General features: G+C 44.2%; 2 protein-coding genes across 5 annotated transcripts in view; both read left to right on the top strand.

Annotated features, from left to right (window-relative positions):
- Bbs9 (Bardet-Biedl syndrome 9) overlaps positions 1-21,112 on the top strand; it is a 370,311-nt gene that overhangs the window by 8,383 nt on the left and 340,816 nt on the right. For 2 of the 4 annotated variants that reach the window (XM_045135893.1, XM_045135892.1), the window contains exons 2-5: positions 3,239-3,361; positions 7,087-7,237; positions 13,767-13,831; positions 19,210-19,323. In XM_045135893.1, coding sequence (XP_044991828.1) covers positions 3,250-3,361; positions 7,087-7,237; positions 13,767-13,831; positions 19,210-19,323 — 442 coding nt within the window. In that variant the 5' untranslated portion in view covers positions 3,239-3,249. Of the gene's footprint in view, positions 1-3,238; positions 3,362-7,086; positions 7,238-13,766; positions 13,832-19,209; positions 19,324-21,112 lie in introns of those variants that run through there. The other 2 variants (XM_045135896.1, XM_045135895.1) reach the window with 2 other exon arrangements.
- Positions 7,798-8,864, top strand: LOC123455312 (DNA repair protein RAD51 homolog 4-like). The gene has a single exon (XM_045135897.1). It carries the CDS (start codon positions 7,798-7,800, stop codon positions 8,782-8,784), a length of 987 nt encoding a protein of 328 aa, XP_044991832.1. The 3' UTR covers positions 8,785-8,864.

Below are 21,112 nucleotides of genomic sequence, written 5' to 3'. Positions count from 1 at the left end.
AGATATTAATTACACACACGACCATTATGACATTTTATTTAAGAAGTCCTATTTACTGTGTGTATGCAGGCATCCTCACGCTATGGCACCCTGTTGAGGACAGGGAGCCCTTTCAGGTTGGTCCCTCCTTTCCGCCTTGTTTGAGTCTGGGTCTTTTGTTGTTCACTGCTCCGCTAGTGAAATTTTGCTTATTTTTTTAAAAAAAAATTATTTATTTATTTATTTATTTGGAGGGAGAGAGAAAGAAAGAGAGGCAGGCATACACACACACACACACACACAGAGTGAATGAGTGAGTATGGGCATGCCAGGACCTCCTGATACTGCAAATGAACTCCAGATGCATGTGCCACTTTGGGCATCTGGCTTTATGTGGGTACTGGGGAATTGAATACAGGTCTTCAGACTTTGTAAGCAGGTGCCTTTAGCCACTGTGCCATGTGTCCAGCCCCAAGATTTGGCTTCTGAAAGAACCCTTTTTATTGACATATAGATAGTATACCATAATGCAAGGTTTGACTTTTACATGAGGTATTTAGAATTGCATGGCGAGCTCTTTATCCACTGATCCATCTTCCCATCCTTCTTTATAATATTTTCTCCCTGTATTTAGTTCATGTTACCCCATTTTTATCCAGTTTTGTCCCTTTCTCACTTTTGCTGATCTTCCTTTTCATAACCAGATCTACATATTCTCTCATGTCTCAACTTGTTTTTTTAGAATTTTATTTGTTTGAGACACACACACACACACACACACACACACACACACACACACACGGGGGGGGGGGGTGGGGAAGGGAGGGAAGGGCATACCAGGGCCTCCAGGCACTGCAAATGAACTCCAGATACATGTGCCACCTTGTGCATCTGGCTTATGTGGGTTCTGGGGAATGAAAATGGGTCCTTTGGCTTTGCAGGCAAGTGCCTTAACCGCTAATCCATCTTTCCACCCCTCATTTTTTTTTTCTTTTTTTGATGGTTCAATCAGTTTCACTCTTAGTTTACAGGAGCGTGGGTGAGGGGCTGTTTACAAGGTCACAAACACTTTGCCGGTAGCTAAACCATTGAAGCAAATATCTTTCCCTCTCACATCAACAGTTAACTGCCCACAGCTCCTCTGTGAGAGGAAGGAACTGTGAGAACTTGTCCCCTCTATGACAGAATGTTGATGATTCAATATTGTACATAACTTACACTGGTAATCACAGATGCTTTGAGATCAAGAGTATAACATCAATGTCATGCCTGGAAGTTAGCATGCTATACCATTCCCCCCACCTCTAGCTCTTCTGTTTTTTTTTTCTGCTCCTTCTTCCAAGATGTTCCCTGAGCCTTGGAGGGCTGATACAGGCATACCATTTATGGCTCAGCATTCAGCTGCCACTTACTCTCATGGCTGTGACCTGTAATGAGTCTCTTGCCATTGCTGCTGCCCCTGCCAAGATAAGCTTCTCTGACCAAAGTTGATGTCAGCACTGATCTGTAGGATATTAAGAAAACAATTCAACAGACACCTTATGTCTATTTAGCAAAACAACATCAGTAGCTTCCCCACAAAGGTCTATGACATTCTCAGACACAGGCTTTTTGGTTAGGCTTACAGTAGCAGAAGTGGCTCCTCTCCTGTGGAGGTGGGCCTCAAATCTTATCAGGAAGCATTTGGTTGCCCCCATAACAGACTTGCCATCCTGCTTGGCCTGTCAGTAGTATTGCACAGAGTCCACAGCTGAGAAATATTGTTGACATCAGTTCTCCCCTAGCAGCCTGCATAGAGTCTTCCAGCAGGGAGGAAACTGCATACATTCTGGTTATCACCTCCTTATCAGACTTGATATGCAAATGCTTTTGCTTTGCAATACTACATACAGAGATAACATCTCTGTCTCTCTCCCCTCCCCCCACCAAAGGAGGGTCTCACTGTAGCCCAGTCTGACCTGGAATTCACTATGTAGTCTCAGGGTAGCCTTGAACTCATGGTGATCCCCCTTCCTCTGCCTCCTGAGTGCTGGGATTAAAGGCTGTGCCAGCACACCTGCTTGTCTTCACATATCTCCTTTTGAATGCTGAGATAATAAGTGCACCAGTTGTCTTGGTGAAGACACTGCAATCCAAAGTGAAAGGAAATGACTATTTTGCTGAAGGCTTACATGGTAAGCCTTCTATATTTTTGATACTGATGCTTCAGGAAGGTGTTTTTTTTTTTTTGTCTTTAAAAAAATTATTTATTTATTTGAGAGAGCGAGAGAAAGAGGCAGACAGAGAGAGAAAGACACCAGGGCCTCCAGCCACTGCAAATGAACTCCAGACACATGCGCCACCTTGCGCATCTGGCTTATGTGGATCCTGAGGAATTGAACTGAGGTCCTTTGGCTTTGCTGGCAAATGCCTTAACCACTAAGAAATCCCTTCAGTACCCCCCCTCCCCTTTTTCTGGTCTTTTCAAAGTAGGGTCTTACTTTAGCCTGGGCTGACCTAGAATTCACTGGGTACTATGAGGCTGGCCTTGAACTCACTCACAGGAATCCTCCTACCTCTGCCTCCCGAATGTTGGTATTAAAGGCGTACACTACCATGCCTGGCCAGAAAGGTTTTTGTCACTTATTTTATTTTATTTTTAAGAAGGCGGGGGGAGGGAGGGTACCCAGGTCCTTTCAGCTGCTGGGAATGAACTCCAGATGCATGTGCTATGCCCCTTGTGGTGCATGTGTGACATTGCATGCTTGTATCACTACGTCTGGCTGTGTGGGACCTGGAGATTTGAACATGCATTCTTAGGCTTTGCAGGCAAGTGCCTTAACTGCTAAGCCATCTCTCCAACTTTTTATAATTATTTCCTAAGTGTCTTAGAAAATGGAATTAGCCCAAACATGAATGTGTACTTTTTCAGTCCATTTTATAATATATTATAAAATATATGATTAATGTTTCCAGCCATTTGGAATTATGTTTCATTTATGTGTGCAAAATATATGAAGTTAAAGTTAATACAGATGTGTTAATCTCAAAAGTATCTAAATTTAATTTGCTATGACTTAAGAGGTAATTACTTTGAGCTGGGCATGGTGGTACAAACCTGCAATCCCAGCACTTGGGAGGTAGAGGCAGGAGAATCAGACGTTCAAGGCCAGCCAGAGGTACATTGTAAGTTCTAGCCTGGGCCACATGTTTCAACCTCCTAACCCTCTGGAAAATTCATGAAATGGATTTTTACAGTAAACAAATGTTTTCTTTTTAGAGTGAAAGAAAATGTCTTTATTTAAAGCCCGTGATTGGTGGTCTACTGTTCTGGGAGAAAAAGAAGAATTTGACCAAGGTTGTTTGTGTTTGGCTGATGTTGACAATAGTGGAAATGGACAAGGTAAGTTAAAACAACAATAATAAAACAATGTTGTGTGTGTTTCTTAACTTGTTCTTCTCCCCTCACTTCTAGAGATTGAACATAGGGCCCACTTCTAGAGATTGAACATAGGGCCTCACACGTGTATTTTGAAGCAAAGCCTTAAGAGTAGCAAAGAAATATGACTTACTTGTCAAAATATTTGCTTTATAAAGCATAATTGAACTGTTATAACTTACTTTTGAGAGAGGGGGAGAGAGAATGAATGTGGGTACCCCAGAGCCTCTTGCCATTACAAATGAATTCCAGATGCATGTGCCACTTTGTGCATCTGGCTTTACGTGGGTGTACTGGGGAATTGAATCTGGGTTTTCAGGCTTTGCAAGCAAGTACTTTTGAACTACTGAGCCATCTCTCCCTACAACTTAATTTTGAATATCTTTCTGTTTCTTTTTCTCTTATTTTTTTTTCAAGATCAGGTTTTGTTAGGCAGTCACAATTGGCTGTGAATTCTCTGTGATTCTTCTGCCTCAGCCTCCCGAGTGTTGGGATTAAAAGTATGTGCTCCCATGTCTGGTGGCTTTCTTTTAAGTAATACGTAGGTAGCATGCTGACAGATGGTATTCCTCTTCCTGTTTTGCTGTTTATATCATTCTGGTTTGTGTTCATTCTCCTATTTTATTTGCTGGAATTCATGAAAATTATATAGTCTTATTTCATTTGTTGTGAAAAAGATAATTTTTCAAAATTTTGAGTATTTTGTGTCTAGTTATGAGCATCGTTTTCTGTTTTCCCACCAAAGCTGTTATGTGTATGTGTCCTGTGTAGTCAGAAACAGTGATCATTCTTTCCCCAGGCCTGCACCTGTCATGTCTTGTGGTGGTTATATATATGGTGATTCTCTGCTGCAGACATAAGATTGCATTCTTGGGGCTGGGAAATAGCTCAGCAGTTAAAGTTGCTTGCAAAGACTGATATCCCAGGCCAAATTCCCCAGCATGCTTGCAAAGCCTGACACCCCAGGTCGATTTCCCCAGCATGCTTGCAAAGCCTGACATCCCAGGTTGAATTCCCCAGCACCTATATAAAGCTGAAGGAACAGTGGCTTTAAACACACACACATGCACACACACACACACAAGTAAATAAAATTTATAAAAAGATTGTATTCTTGGGCTGGAGAAATGACTTAGCGGTTAAGGCGTTTACCTGTGAAGCCAAAGGACCCAGGTTCAATTCCCTAGGACCCACATAAGCCAGATGCACAAGGGGCTCATGCATCTGGAGTTTGTTTGCAGTGGCTAGAGGCCCTGGCACACCCATTTTCTCTGTCTGTCTATCTTTCTTCTATCTGTCTCTCTTTGCTTGACAATAAATAAATAAAAATTTAAAAAAAGACTGTATTCTCCAGGGATCTGTAGGGTGTGGTAGAGCTCAGTAGTCTGCATTTTAATATGCTGTGAAGTTGAATCATGCATTCTAGAGTTTGATAATTTTTGTTGATCTTAGGGAATAGGAAGCTGATGTGAACAGTTTATAGAACCTTTCGTTCAGGATAGAATTTTTTAGTAGTTAGAAGAGAGGTAGAGATTTGGGAGTGAGCCCTGCACCACTACATTTGAAATCCTGGGAATATGTAAACACGTATAAGGATGGGCCTGGAGAAATGGCTTAGTGGTTAAGGTGCTTGCCTACAAAGCCAAAGGACCTTGGTTCGATTCCCCAGGACCCACATAAGCCAGATGTACAAGGTGGCATGTGTGTCTGAAGTTTGCAGTAGCTGCAGGCTCTGGCATGCCCATTCTTTCTCTCTCTGTCTCTTCCTCTGCCTCGCTCTCTCTCAAATTAAAAATAAAATGAAAAAACTTAAAAAAAATAACAAAAAAAAAACGCGTAAGGAGAGAAGTTGGAATAAGGAGGGGGATGTAGGATTTAACTCGGTTTTGCAAGCATTAGAGGAGGGAGTTAGGATTTATCCTTGTCATAGATTCTGAGAAGCCTGGCAGAGATGAGCCAGTTGGGCTGGTTCCTAGGAGGCAAGGGTTTTTGAAATTTATTTTTAATTAATTAATATTTATTTATTTATTTGGTTTTTTGAGGTAAGGTTTCACTCTAGTCCAGGCTGACCTGGAATTCACTATGTAGTCTCAGGGTGGCCTCGAACTCATGGCAATCCACCTGCTTCTACCTCCCCAGTGCAGGGATTAAAGGCATGTGCCATCATGCCCAGCTCTAATTTTTTTATTTGAAAGCAAAGTCTCAGTCTAACACAGGCTGGGCTTGATCATCCAAAGGCCTCCTGAGTGCTGGTGTTATAGGGATGAGCTAGTGAGCCACCATACCCCTAGCTTGGGGCAATATTTGTAATGGTAAGACTGAAAAGTTCCCTTTCCATTTAGCTCTCCCAATATGTTATTCTTTTATGTGTTAGGGAACCAAATGGTGGTCTTATCATTTCCTAAGGAAATATATTTCCTTTAAATTCTCAGAATTGAGAGAAAAACCATAGGTTAGATTTGTTCTCTCACTGAACTATGTTAAAAAAAAATACCATGTTTCTTGAGCCTCTGCAAGAGGCAAATGTCTGTCTGGCCTTCTAGAAACAGCAGTAACTCAAAGTAACAAAAGCAGTAATTCAGTGTTCTTGCAACGCGTGGGCATTTCTCTTGAGTGCACTTGGGTAAATGACCACTAGTCTTGTTGGGAAGGAGCCCAGGAAAATTTACATTAGGCATATGTGTATATGTGATGGCAACAACTCTGTGTAGACTTGTCAGTGCTCGTGAGACTCTGGGTCAGTATATATTTGAGTTGCTGGTAGAAGGAACCCAGCCAGAGCATCTTGGTGGAGGAAAGGTTGATTGTGGCTTACAGACTTGAGGGGAAGCTGCATGATGGCAGGGAAAGTAGAAGGCATGAGTGGAGGGTGGAAAACACCTCCTGGCCAACATCAGGTGGACAACGGCGCAAGGAGAGTGTGCCAAGCCCTGGCAAGGGGAAGCTGGCTATAATACCCACAAACCTGCCCTCAACAGTACACTGCCTCCAGGAGGCTACAGTTCCTAAATTGCCACCAGCTGGGGACCTAGCATTCAGAATGTATAAATTTATGGGGGTCACCTGAATCAAACCCCCACATTCCACCCCTGACCCCCATAAACTAATAACCATCCATGATGTAAAATGTAATGCATTCAATCCAACTTTAAAAGTTCCCATGTTTTTATCAATCTCAATGCTGTTCAAACAGCCTGCAGGGCGTGGTGGCGCATGCCTTTAATCCCAGCCCTCAGGAGGCAGAGGTAGGAGGACTGCAGGAATTCGAGGCCACTCTGAGACTACATAGTGAATTCCAGGTCAGCCTGGGCTTTGTATTTGAAGCAAGATTAGAGTCTTTTATTTTAAACTTCTGTTTCTTTGTTTGCACTTGTGTATGTGTGTGTATGTATGTATGTGTGTATGTATGTATGTATGTACGTACGTATGTGCACAGCATGGTTTCTCGCCATCGCAACTCAATGACATATGTTTGTACCACTTTTTGCGTTCAGTTTAATGGGGTTGCTGGAGAATTGAACCTAGGCTGGCAAGCTTTGCAAGTGTGCCCCTTTAAATGCTGAGCCATCTCAGCCTCCAGATGGAATTCTTTGTAATATTTGGATTCTTCTTTTAGAAAGTTGATCCTCAAAGGTATTGTTTTATTGTTTGTTTATTCTTTTATCTTTTGAACAATCTCTCTCTTACAGATAAAATAATTGTGGGTAGCTTCACGGGGTACCTAAGAATCTTTAACCCCCATCCTGTAAGAACAGGAGATGGAACTCAGGCTGAAGATTTACTTCTAGAAGTGCATCTGCGAGACCCAATCCTTCAAGTGGAAGTGGGAAAGTTTGTTTCGTAAGTAGAGCTGCTCTGTCTCTATTCTGTGTTCTTACTGCAGAGCGTGCCGGCGTCTTACTGCGTCACTTTTAGGGATTCTTCAGAGAAGACTATTCATGCCGTGTGTGTGTGTGTGTGTGTGTGTGTGTTTGTGTGTGTATACTTGGCATGAATATATATGCTATTCTCATAGAGGCATTCTTTGTATACTGAGCACTTTTTTATATTTAAATCTGAACATTTATAATGGACTAATTTAGGATTATTTTGTAATATCAGATTTGAGGTACTAGCCAGATTAGAGACATAAGGGAAAAGAGAGAAGCTGTGAAAAATAACAAGTAAAGAAATAGGAACAAGGGAAGAGGCGCGCCGGGTGGCGCGGGTCGGGGAGAGCCGGCGCTCCCGCCTCCTCCTCCCGGGTATCCGCGGCCCCCTCGCGCGCCCAGGCCTGTTCCAGAAAGGGACGTCGGGAGAGAGTGCCCCCCGCCCGGGGGGGGGGGGTCGCCCGCGTGACGGGGCAGTCTCCGCCCACCCCCACCCCCGTTCCCCAGGCTATCCCGGGCTGGCAAAGGACCATGGGCGTGCTCCGGGCCGGACTGTGCCCGGGCCTCGCGGAGGACATGGTCCAGCTGCTGAGGGGCCGAGGGATCAAGACAGTGGTGGACTTGGCCGCTGCAAACCTGGAAGAGGTAGCCCAGCAGTGTGGCTTGTCGTATAAGGCCCTGGTTGCCCTGAGGCGGGTGCTGCTGACTCAGTTCTCTGCATTTCCTTTGAATGGTGCGGACCTCTATGAGGAGCTGAAGACCTCCACTGCCATCCTGTCCACTGGCATTGGAAGCCTGGACAAACTGCTTGATGCTGGTCTCTATACTGGAGAAATGACTGAAATTGTTGGGGGCCCAGGTAGTGGCAAAACCCAGGTGTGTGTCTGTGTGGCTGCGAACGTGGCCCATGGCCTACAGCAGAACGTTCTTTATGTTGATTCCAATGGAGGCTTCCCAGCTTCTTGCCTCCTCCAGCTACTGCAAGCCAGAACCCAGGATGAGGAAGAACAGGCAGGAGCTCTCCAGAGGATACAGGTGGCGCGTGCATTTGACATCTTCCAGATGCTGGATGTGCTGCAGGACCTCCGGGGTGCTGTGGCCCAGCAGGTGACAGGCTCCTCGGGGACTGTGAAGGTGGTGATGGTGGACTCGGTTACAGCAGTGGTTGCCCCGCTTCTGGGAGGTCAGCAGAGGGAAGGCCTGGCCTTGATAATGCAGCTGGCCCGAGAGCTGAAGACCCTGGCCTGGGACCTCGGCGTGGCAGTGGTGGTGACCAACCACTTGACCCGAGACAGGGACAATGGAAAGTTCAAACCTGCCCTGGGACGTTCCTGGAGCTTCGTGCCTAGCACCCGGATTCACCTGGATATCATTGAGGGGATCGGAGCAGGCAGCGGCCGGTGTACAGTGTGTCTAACCAAGTCTCCCCGCCAGCCAATGGGGCTCCAGGAGGTGATAGACATGGGGACCTTGGGCACTGCAGAGCAGAGCCCCATGCGGCAGGGAGAGCAGACGTGACTGGTACTGTTGACTGGACAAGTTTCTTTGGCTTTACTCTCATTGGAGATACTAACGCCACCAGCCAGAGAGGATGCCACACGGTGGGAGGACCCGGAAGTCCCATGCTGGTGCCATGTAGCCTTCCCGTGTGTCCACCATGTATGCTTCCAGTGGGATTGAGTTCACCCTAGCCTGGGGCATCTCTGAAGAAGCACAATAGTGACTGGGTGAATAGCCCACATTACCACCACTGGATCCAGTGCCTAATCCTCACACAGTACTGTCTTGCCTTTCCTTCCCTCTCTTTTGTGTTTTCTGGCCTCTCTTTTTCCATCTATAAGATGGGACACCCTTCCCTTAGTGTTGTCTCTAAGTTACTGAGTACAAATAATTTCAGAAATATAAAACGTTCCTTCATCTGTGTCCTGTTGTTAAAACATTGTAAAAACGAAAGAAAGAAAGAAAGAAAGAAATCCTCTGAGCTCCACAAAAAAAAAAAAAAAAAAAAAAAAAAAGAAATAGGAACAATTTACTGTAAGACTAGTTATCTGAGTCAGGGAAATGTCTGCTTAGGTAATTAGACAAAGTAGTAGGAAACCATTACTTTTTGGCTTATAACATTTAAGCTTTAAAACCAGTTACTTATTTGGAGTAGCAAGGTCCTGTCTTGATTGAAGTCAGCTCAGTTTGCATCATAAGGGATGAGAAATTTGTCTCAAACTTAGCTTCCCCTCCCTCCCTCCCTCCCTCCCTCCCTCCCTCCCTCCCTCCCTCCCTCCCTCCCTCCCTCTCTCTCTCCCCTTCCTTCCTTCCCTCTCTCTTTCTCCTCTCCTCTCCTCTCCTCTCCTCTCCTCTCCTCTCCTCTCCTCTCCTCCCCTCCCCTCCCCTCCCCTCCCCTCCCCTCCCCTCCCCTCCCCTCCCCTCCCCTCCCCTCTCCTCTCCTCTTTTCCTTACCATCTCTCCTTATAGGACCTTGATATATAGCTCAGTAGCCTAGAACTTTGTAGTCCAGGCTGGCCTCAAACTTGTGATCCTCCTCTTTCATCTCATCAAACCATGCCTGGTTTGTGTGGGGCTGCAAATTGAGGTCAGGTCTTTGTGCACGTTCAGCAGGTACTCTACCCACTGAGACGTGCCCCACTCCCAAGCTTGTATTTCTTTCCTTTTTAAAATATATTTTTTTTTATTTATGAGAGAGAGAGAGAGGAGAGAGAGACTATATGGTGTACCAGGGCATCTTGCCACTGTGTGTGCCATTTTATGCATTTGGTCAAGCTTGTATTTGTTAATCTTCTAACAGTATAGTGAGCTAGGTAGGAGGATTGCCTTGAGTCTGAGGCCAACCTGGACTACATAGTGAGACCCTGTTTTAAGAAAAACCGAACCCTAAAACAAACACCCTCCCCCCCACAGCATTACAAATAGGGATTAGCAGGAGGGAAAAGGTGGTAGGTATGGGTATATTGGGGGGCACAAATGTGATCATAGTATGTTATATACACATATGAAAAAGTCATCATTAAACTCACTAGTTTGCATGATTAATATGCACCAATTTAGAAAAAAAAAAGCTACATGTGGGGCTGGGAAGGTGGCTCAGCATTTAAAGGCATTTGCTTACAAATCCTGCCAGATACAGGTTCAGTTCCCAAGCTATCCACATAATACTGGGTAAAAAGTGGCACCAACATTTGGTGTTCATTTGTAGTTGCTACTGGCTCTGGCACACTCACCCCCCCCCCCCCACACACACGCACACACAAATTAAAAAAACAAAATAAAACAGCATTATTAGTGCCTGAGATGAGGTTTAAAAACAAAACAAAACAGCTGGATGCATCAGGCTTAATGGTGCACACCTTTAATCCCAACACTTGGGAGACACAGGTAGGAGGAGTGCTGTGAGTTCAAGGCCAGCCTGGGACTGCATAGTGAATTCTAGGTCAGTCTGGGCTGGAGCAAGACCCTACCTCAATAACAAAACAAAACAAAAGGTAGATGTGGTGGCATACACATCTCAGTACCTGATATCAGGGATCTGGAGGATCCACATCAGGAGCTCAAGGTCATCCCCAGCCACACAGTGACCTTGCGACCAGCCTGGGCTGCAGAGACAACACAAACTTGTGCGGCCTTGCAGGCCGGGTCTGGGAGAGCTGGTGTTGGCACAAGTTCATTCCATGTGAAAGCAGGTGCTGGGCGGCTACCCCTGGCGAACCTTGTCTATTCCAAGTCATGAGGCATTTGTAAAATAAGCAGGTAAAAGAGTCCTTGCCTCCCACATGCATTTTTTTACTATTCCATTTTATTTTTATTTATTGACCTATTATTTATTTGTAATTTTGGCAAGGGTCTCGTGATATACTCAGGGCTGGCATCAACCTGCATGTCTTCCTGCCTCAGCTTCTCAGGTACTGGGAATTCAGGTCTGTGCCACCAAAGTTCCATTTTTAAACTTCTTTCTTTCTTTTTTTTTTTTTTGTTTGTTTGTTTTGCTTTTTCGAGGTAGGGTCTCACTCTGGTCCAGGCTGACCTGGAATTAACTCTGTAGTCTCAGGGTGGCCTTGAACTCATGGCGATCCTCCTACCTCTGCCTCCCGAGTGCTGGGATTAAAGGCGTGCGCCACCACGCCCGGCTAAACTTCTTTCTTTCTTCCTTGTTTTGTTTGTGTTTTTTTTCCCCCCCTGAGATAGGGTCTTACTCTAGCCCAGGCTGACTCACCCTGTAGTCCCAGGCTGGCCTCAAACTCACTGCCTTCCGATTAAAGGCATGTGTTAACCACACTTGGCTTTTTTTTTTTTTTTAATTTTTTTCTTTATGAATTTTTTTGTTATTACTGGGGATTGAACCTACTGCCTCACATATGCTTGGCAAGTGCTGAGCTACATCCTCAGTCCAATTTTTCCGTTGTTTGAAAGTGTGAACCACGTGTAAGCATCTGTTCTGGGTCGTCCGCATCTTGCAGTCACTTGTTGGGGGGAGCGAGGTGACCATCCACGAGCGGGTGCCGCCCCAGAGCCTTGTAAATGTTGCCCCGGCCGTGTCACCTGTATGCCAGGCGTGCTTGGCCTCCAGAGGTGCGGGAACTGTACTGGAGCACCCAAGGCCGGGCAGCCAAGGTTTGCCGACTGTCCTGTCTTTCCATGCCATCGTGCTGTCTGTTGGAGCATGCTGGAAAATTGTTTTGAGTCCACGGTATGTAGGTAAGATCTGAAGGCACTGCTGGCTATATGGCAGCTGTGGGAAGTTTGCATTTTCCTCTAGCAGGCATGATGGGGATTTATTTTTTTTATTTTTTATTTTTTTTTAATTTTATTTATTTGAGAGCGACAGACACAGAGAGAAAGAGGGAGAGAGAGAGAATGGGCGCGCCAGGGCTTCCAGCCACTGCAAACGAACTCCAGACGCGTGCGCCCTCTTGTGCATCTGGCTAACGTGGGACCTGGGGAACCGAGCCTCGAACAGGGGTCCTTAGGCTTCACAGGCAAGCGCTTAACCGCTAAGCCATCTCTCCAGCCCATGATGGGGATTTATATAGCCACTGTCCCACCTTCTGCAGAGAAAGAGCAGACAGTTTTTATTCACTGAAATAGTAAGCGATCCCACATAGAGGATGGTAAAGAGGCAGGACCCCAAGCCAGGTCTTCAGAAAGGGGTCTATAAGAGATTACACCCCGGAGGCTTGCTTGCCCAGGTTGGCCTGCAGTATACTGAATTGAAAAGAGCTGCCAACATTTAAGAATCAGGAGTTTTCCCATAAAAAAAAAAAAAAATCTATGCTTTCTGGCATGTCTTGGAAAAGTGTGGAAATCTGGCCACAAGCCCAGAACTGAGAAGTGGCCACCTCCTCTGTCTGGCCCAGACTTCAGTTCATTAGAGCCGTTCACACCCTTTCCTCATCCCGTCTGCCAGTTTGACCCCAGAAGTCTGTGAATGAAAGGACTTTGGGACTGGGCCGTGCTTCTGTCCCTGGAAACCCCTTGACATGGGTTGACATGTGGTGGGGGATAGCGGTATTCTATTTCTGCTTGAGTCCAAGCGGGAATACTTTCAACACTTTTAATAAAATTTGAGATCTGGAAGTAATATATGCCAATTGTTAATAATGATTAGCATTTAGTTGTGTTTTTACATGATTTTATTTAATTTAATTGAAACCTCTTATTTTCCAGAAGGGGAAATAGGCTCAGGATGATTGAGTGTCTTGCCCAGAGTTGCAGAGGAATTGGTCACAAAGCAGGCCTTGACCATGAGGCTCTGTTGTGGGAGTATATTCGCCAAGAAGCACACACCTGCCTTTTTCTGGGTGTCTTCCTTGGTTTCAATTTGAAGGCGGCTCTGTGAGGCAGAGTGTTACCCTCCTCTTCCCTTCCCTCCCTCTTCTCTTCCCCTCCTCTTCCGTCCGCTCCCCTCCCCTCCCCTCTTCTCTTCTCACTCTTTTTCTTTTGTTTCCCTATGTAGCCCACCTGGCTTTTAACTTTTCTTCCTTCCTTCCTTCCTTCCTTCCTTCCTTCCTTCCTTCCTTCCTTCCTTCCTTCCTTCCTTCCTTCCTTCCTTTCTTTCTTTCTTTCTTTCTTTCTTTCTTTCTCTTTCTTTTTTTGAGGGATGTTTTCACTCTAGCTCAGGCTGACTTGGAATTCACTATGTAGTCTCAGGGTGGCCTCAAACTCACAGCGATCCTCCTACCTCTGCCTCCCAAGTGCTGGGATTAAAGGTGTGCACCATTATGCCCAGTGTTGGCTTTGAACTTTTGGTCCTCCTACTTCTGCTTTTGAAGTACAGGCACATGCCGTTGTTCCCATGTGGCACAATATCTGAGCCTATGCAATGGGCAGGCTGTCTGTTATTACTCATGTTTTCCAGTTTATAATGCTATTTAATGAATTGCTGTGTCAATGCATAGTGGCTATAGTTATGGGATCTTTTTGAAATTGTTTGTACCTTTTGGATTGTATCTTAAATTAATATTTAAAATCATTTCACTCTCTCCATTTTTCAGAGGAACTGAAATGCTTCATTTGGCTGTATTGCATTCTAGAAAACTTTGTGTCTATGCCGTCTCAGGTAGGAAACAGCTTTTTTCTATGTGTCATTTACATTACAAAGTGGTGTATTTATTTATTTTTAATCCTAGGTAGAGTCTCATGTAGTCCAGGCTGGCTTCAAATTCCTCATCTTCTTGCCTCTACCTCTGAAGTTCTGGGGCCACAGGCATGCTGAGGATCAAATCCAGGGCCTTATGCATTTTTATATACATTTTAAATATATTTTCTTGGCCTAATATTCCTTCTTTCCTTCTTTTCTGAGAGAGAAAGAGACAGACAGACACACACACACCAGGGCCTCTAGTCACTGCAAACAAACTCCAGATGCATGTGCCACTTTGTGCATCTGGTTTTATTTGGGTACTGATCGAACCCAGGTCCTTAGGCTTTACAGGCAAAAGCCTTAACTGCTGGGCCATCTCTCCAGCTCCATACTTGTTTTTCTAGTGGGGTGTTTCTTACCATTTCATTCTCAGGAATTATGTTCAGGATTTCCCACAACTAATATTACAGGCATGTTCTGGGCACTTAGGACCCACTCTTACATCTTAAGAAATTCTTAGCAGCACCAATTCATTCAGTAGCTGCTTAGTCACAGTGGCTTGAAATATATCCCCTGGATTGGGGAGATGGCTCAGTGGTAGAAGGTGCTTGGCTGCAAAGCCTGCTGGCCTGGGTTCGGTTCCCCAGCACCCACAATAGAGCCAGATGTGAAAAGCATTGCAAGTACCTGCTGCTTCTTTGTAGTGGCAAAGTCTGGTGTGTCCATACACACATGTACACATACATGTACAAATAAGTACATTAAAATATACTTTAAAAAGAAGTCCATCTTTGGTACACCTCAAGCACATTCTTTATGTCATTCTAATTCCTGGTTTTCTGTTGTCTTCACTCATGGACCTAGTTCTTTTGTTTCGGGGGTAAGGTTTTGCTGACTTGGAATTCACTCTGCAGCCCAATTTGTGAGTCTCTCGTTTTCACTTCCTGAGTGCTGGGATCTAGGCATATGCTGTTTCTTCTGTTTTATTTGTTTTTTATTATATTTTTGAGACAGGGTCTCACTCTGTAGCTCAGGCTGGCCTTGAACTCATAGCAATCTGCTTTCCTCAGCCTCCTGAGTGCTGGGATTGTAAATGTGAGCCACCACACCTGGAAAAATCAATGAGCTTTTGGTGCTGCTGGGAATCAAACCTAGGGCCTCATACATGCTAGGCAAACACTCAACAGCTGAGACATATCCCCAGCTATTTCCTCTGTTTTTCTTTCTCTCTCTCTCTCTCTCTCTCTTTTCTTTTTTTTGTTTTTTCGAGGTAGGGTCTTGCTCTAGCCCAGGCTGACCTGCAATTTACTATGTAATGTCTGGGTGGCCTCAAACTCATGGTGCTCCTCCTACCTCTGCCTCCTGAGTACTGGGATTAAAGGTGTGCATCACCACACCCGGCTCTTATTTCCTCTGTTTTTCTATCTGAAGCACATTAACTGGAAGCAGTGTTTTACTGTCTGGGTTTCACATAGAGGAGAACTTGCCACCAGTTATATACCCCTAGGGTCTTCCTGGAGAATGAGCTCCTTCTGGAGACCTAATGTGATGCTAAGCAAGGCTAAGAAAAGGGGAATCTCAGAACCCATAAATTAGATTAGACTCTGGGCCTTCCTCGGGCCCATTTGGACTATGGTCCAGAAAGACAGAGGCTATAAAGTAGCACTGGGGCATGGGTGCAGACTAGGAATAAAGTGTGTTTATTCAGAAGCTACTGAAAGAAATGGGCATGTCTGGCCTCAATCCGATTATGCAGCATTGGTATCCTCCTTCAAATTAGTGTTGAAAATGAGCATTATTTGCCATGGGAATGGTAATTTTATTCCTCTTTTATTCTTTGTATTCATTTAAAAGCTTTATATTCTCTAGAGACCTGGGGTTGTCCAAACTTCATTCCCTTATGCCCGCCTCACTTCCCATCTGTCTTGTTTCTTTAGCCTCTTGTAACAGTCATAGGCTGATGATTTCTGTATTTTTCCTGGCTTGGCTTAGATTGAGAAGCATGGAAAATTAATGTTTTTGTTCTCTCGGATTTTTTTCTTGAGGTTCCAGGCTGAACTTTTACCTAGCTTTCACAGTACAGACGTTTCCAGCTGAAGTAAAACTATGATGTCCGCAGATGAAGGTGTGGCTGGATTTGTCACCCTTCCCTCAACTGCCCACTCCTTAAATTCTCTTCATTTCCCCTTCTTTTTCTCCCTTCTCCATTTTTCCTTTCCTTGTTCCTTATGTAGTGTTTGGAATGTAGTTTAGGGCCTTGAGTATAATTTTATAAGACTCTTTTATAGTCTGTGAGCTTCTGAAAAGGATTTGCGGCAAAACAGAGAACTTTGAAGTCCATCTGTTAGACATAACAAACAATAGTGGCTAGTTAAAGCTACTGGGCCAGCTTCTCTTTGTTGGATGTTGTGTCTTTAAATGAACTCTTAACACAGAGAAACATCATAGTCTTGCTGACCCGAAGGGCCTTTCCACTCTTCCTTCTCTCCCTCCTCTCTTTTAGCAATGTAGTACAGGCTGGCCTCAAACTTGTGATCCTCCTGACTCAGCTTCCTGAGTTCTGTGATTATACCTGGCTCAGATTGTTCCTTTCTTCTTTCTTTTTTTCAAAATATATTTTATTTATTTATTTATTTGAGAGAGAAAAGGAGAGAGAGAAAGTGGGGGGGGGGGAGAATGAATGGGTGCGCCAGGGCCTCCAGCCACAGCAAATGAACTCCAGATGCGTGTGCCACCTTGTGCGTCTGGCTTACATGGGTCCTGGAGAGTCGAACTGGAGTCCTTTGGTTTTGCAGGCAAACTCCTTAACTGTCCAGCCCCCCTGTCTTCTTTCTTAACAATTAAAAAAAAACTGTGTGTGTGTGTTTCTGTATGTGAGTGCAGACGTGTGTGGAGGTCAGAGGACAACCTCAGGTATGTGCATGATGTGTGTGAGGGCAGACATGTGTGTGGCGGTCATTGGATAACCTCGGGCATTAGTCTTTACCTTTCACCTTGTTTGAGGCAGTCTCTTATTGTTCACCACTGGTTATGCTGGGCTAGCTGGTCTGTGAACTTCCTGGCATTCTGTCTCCACCTCTCATCTTCCTGTGTGCTGGGCTTACAGATGTATTCTACCATATCTGGCTTTACATGGATTGCGCATATCTGGACTCTGGTACCCACACTTGTGTGACAGGCACTTTCACCACTGAGCAATCTCCTTTGCTCATTAGAATCTTTCTGATGGCTTTAGTTTTTGGCCTGAGATACATGAATTTTAATCATGCTGAGCATGTTGCCTTACCAATATTCTCTTTTTTAAAAACTGTGTGTTACAATAAACATTTATAGGCACCACTCTTATTTACAGAAAATTAATGATTGTCATGCCAAGGGAAAAAGGTATTTATTTCCTAGTCAATTATTAGTGCTAGGAATCTTCTGGTAGAATCTTTGGGAATGGAATTTTACACACACACACACACACACACACACACACACACATATTTATACAGATACATACATATATGTATATATTTTTTCATATAATCTACAAATAAGCATTGTTTTACTTCTACATTTCATTTTGTGTTCCTTTTAATTTGTCTCTTGTCTTATAGCTCTAGCTAAGACTTCAGGCATTATATTAAATAGCAGTGAGAGAGTGGACGCCCTTGTCCTGTTCCAGATGTTAGTGGTAATTCTTCAGTTTTTCTCCATTTAGTTTGGTATTGGCTATTGGTTTGTTATATGTGGCCTTTATTATGTTGAAATATCCCTCTATCCCCAGTATCACCAAAATTTTTATCATAAAGTGATGCTGGATTTTGTCAAAGTCCTTTTCTGCATCTGTTGTGATGATCATGTGACATCTCTCCTGTTTATCTCTCCTGTTATTCTGTTTATGCGATGTCTTTTTTTTTTTTTTTTTCGAGGTACAGTCTCACTCTAGCCCAGGCTGACCTGGAATTCACTATGGAGTCTCAGGGTGGCCTCGAACTCACAGCAATCCTCTACCTCTGCCTCCCGGGTGTTAGTATTACAGGCGTGCGCCACCACGCCCGGCTTATGCGGTGTCTTATTGTTATTGATTTACTAATGTTTAACCCTCTCTGGATCACTGAAATAAAACCTGCTTATTCAAGGTAGATAATTTTAGCATGTTATCATATTCAATTTGCAAGTCGTTTTTTGAGAATTATTGTAACTATGTTTGTGGTATTTGAATCAGATGTCCCCCATAAACTTGTGTGTTTTGAATGCTTCGTCTCCAGCTGGTGGCAGTGTGGGGGGTGGAGCCTCACTGGAGAAAGTGTGTTATTGGCTTTTCAAGGTAGGGTCTCACTCTAGCCCAGGCTGACTTGGAATTCACTCTGTAGTCTCAGGGTGGCCTCAAACACTTGGCAATCCTCCTACCTCTGCCTCCTGAGTGCTGGGATAAAGGGTGCATCACCATGCCCAGCTTGGGGGTGGGTTTTTGGTGTTAAAGCCAGCTCCCCCTTGCCGGAGCTCAGCTCACTCTCCTGCTGCTGTTGTTCACGTGCTGTGGCAGTGGTGACATCCAGCCTCTGCTCAGGCCATGCTTTCCCCACCTTCATGAATCTTCCCCTCGTGAATGTAAGCCAAAGTAAGCCTGGTGCTTTTCTGTGCTAGTGATCTGAAATTCTTCCTTTATATGCCCATAATTCAAACTTGTTTTTCAAGGTATCTCACATTTCTCTCATGTCCTGCTCATATGTGTTTTTGAACTTGTTACTGACTTTGTTCCCTGATTTGTTTCTTCTACCTTTTCCTGAAGTCCTGATGTTGTCGTCCACAAGGTCTATTCTGTTCGTGAGGCTTTTGAGGGAATATTTTATTTGAGTTGTGCATTTTTTCATTTCCAGTTGGCTTTTCTTTAAAGTTTCTGTCTCTTCATTGATCCACTCTTATATTTTGGTTGACACTCTCATTTCCCTCATCTGATCGTTTGTGTTGTGTTTGAAAGAGGAGAGTGGGAAGGGGTGGCTTGCTTGGACATGTGGGCAGGGTGCAGGGCCTGGGTGTGGCCAGAATTGGGAACTCACTGCAGGGGATTGGCTCATCCAGGTTGGTGGGAGGGACATGTGGGTGAAGCAGGGTTGCCTGGGCTCTGAGGGACCAAGAACTAACTCATCCACAGCCGTGGGTCCCTGGGTACTCAGAGAGCCCTTAAGTGGTTTTAACTGTGCTGGTTTCTCTGCGATCAATGTGTTAGTTGTTCTGTATGTTTTATTGGTTTGCCATTTTAAATGTCACTAAAACTGAATAAAAACTGATATGGAGGATGGCAAGAAATTCATGTGTTTTAGAATAAACAAATCCAAAGTAATCCTTCTACTCTCCCCTCTCAGGAACCTTGGGCAATGTGGAACATGGGAATCAATATCAGATCAAGCTAATGTATGAACACAACCTTCAGAGGACAGCCTGCAACATGACTTATGGGCCCTTTGGTGGTATCAAAGGTAATTTGCTTTTAATTGCGTGTTGCTAATTCATGTGGTAGGTTTGGAAGAGTTAGTCAGATAAAACTGAAAATCATGTGCTTTGAATCTCAGAAAGAATAAAATAGGCATTTAGTGAAAATTTTATGTCTACCTACACTAAATAATTTAAAAGTAAATTTTATACAGTAGGTATATTTGATATTCATATAATCACGATTCTTATGATTTACCTAGCTCTTTTCAAATGTGTTTTCTACGGAATCTTTCTTTTACAAGCTTACTGAAAGCGAGCTATCTTGTGGGGCTGTGTGTGGCTGCTTTTGGTGGCATAACATGTTAAGGTCACTAACAGTCCCTGCCAACCCTGTGATAGGAAAGTGGAGCCACAAACCTTTATCCTCACCATCCTCAGACCTCCTCTGGGACATCCTGCGCAGAGCCAGGCCCAAGGACATGGACTCGAGAAGTCGTGTCGTGCATCTCACAAGGCCTCACCTTCACCAAGTGCAGTTGTTCCTCAGAACCTCTAGCCTTGGGAGAGATTTCCTCTCAAATACCATATTTGCCTGTGTTCAAGTTCCTTATATAAAATATGTAGTGTTTACACATAACTTGTTCTATCCTTTGAATGATTTCTTTATTATTTATTCCCTTATTTATTTATTTTTTATTTTGAGATAATCTCATACTATAGCCCAGGCCACCTGGAACTTACTGTGTAGGCCAATCTGGCCTTGAAGTTACATTGGTTCTCCTGCCTCAGCATCCAGTTGCTGGGGTTACAGCGTGTCCTACACTGTGCCTATCTTTTTCTATGTGCTTTAAGTCATTTCTAGATTATTTGTAATACTCCACATGATTAATATTCATGCTGTGTAAGTATACCCCATGTGACACATATGCTGTGTTAATAATTGTGACATTATGTTGTTTATAGGATAGTGACCAGAAAAGTAGTGTGTACACGTTCAGTACTGTTGAGGTTTGAAAGTAGAATGTCTGTCATGGGCTTGAACACTTGGTCCCCAGCTGGTGGCCCCGTTTGAGAAGTGTATCAGTTACTTTCTCATGCATGGGAGAAAATGCATGACCAGAAGCAGCTTATAGGAGGAAAAGCACTTAATTTGGCTTATAGTTCTAGAAGGTAGAGTATCCATCATGGTAGGAGCAGGAAATTACACAGGAAGGAAAGAAGTAGAGAGAGAGATAAATGCTGTTCCTTAGTTATCTTTCTGCATTTTATTTAGCCCAGATTTCTAGCCCATGGAATGGTGCTACTCATAGTTAGGGTGGGTCCTAATCTGGAAAATTGCTAATAGGCATGGCAAGAGACTTGCTTTCCTGGTGATTCTAGATCCTGCCAAACTGAGCAAAGATTACCTGTCACAGGAAGGGTGTGGAACTTTTAGGAGTGGAGCCTTATTGGAGGAGGTGGGTCACTGGGGGTGGGCCTTGAGGGTTGGTAGCTGGGCCCCGCCTTCCTGCCTACAGTGGGGACCTGCTGGCTTTCCCCGCTTGCTGCCTTGCCTCACCGTGATGGGGTGCACCCCCCGGAACTGATTTGGAAGTGGCCTTCATTTGGGCGAATTCAGTCGTCTCATATCCAGAGGTAAAGCCAGACCAGGGATGGATTTCAACCTAAATATAAACAATCTTGAATATTTTGGTCTTTTATTTTGTGAAACTAAAGTGATATGTAACAAACCACTTGACTAGACTTCAAAATGGCTTAAGGGAAGGATCTGAGATTTATTTATTTATTTAAGGCTTAGAGAGACTTTATTAGCTTAAGAAAAGAGGAGAAAAG

This window comes from Jaculus jaculus, chromosome 16 (genome assembly GCF_020740685.1).
Source record: "Jaculus jaculus isolate mJacJac1 chromosome 16, mJacJac1.mat.Y.cur, whole genome shotgun sequence".
In the NCBI taxonomy this organism is placed as follows: Eukaryota; Metazoa; Chordata; class Mammalia; order Rodentia; family Dipodidae; genus Jaculus; species Jaculus jaculus.
Note: the sequence above shows the minus strand (reverse complement) of the source record. Positions and strands in the feature narration are given on the sequence as shown.

Excerpts from the sequence above, each read along its gene's own strand:
- LOC123455312 (XM_045135897.1), top strand. The coding sequence starts at position 7,798 with ATGGGCGTGCTCCGGGCCGGACTGTGCCCGGGCCTCGCGGAGGACATG.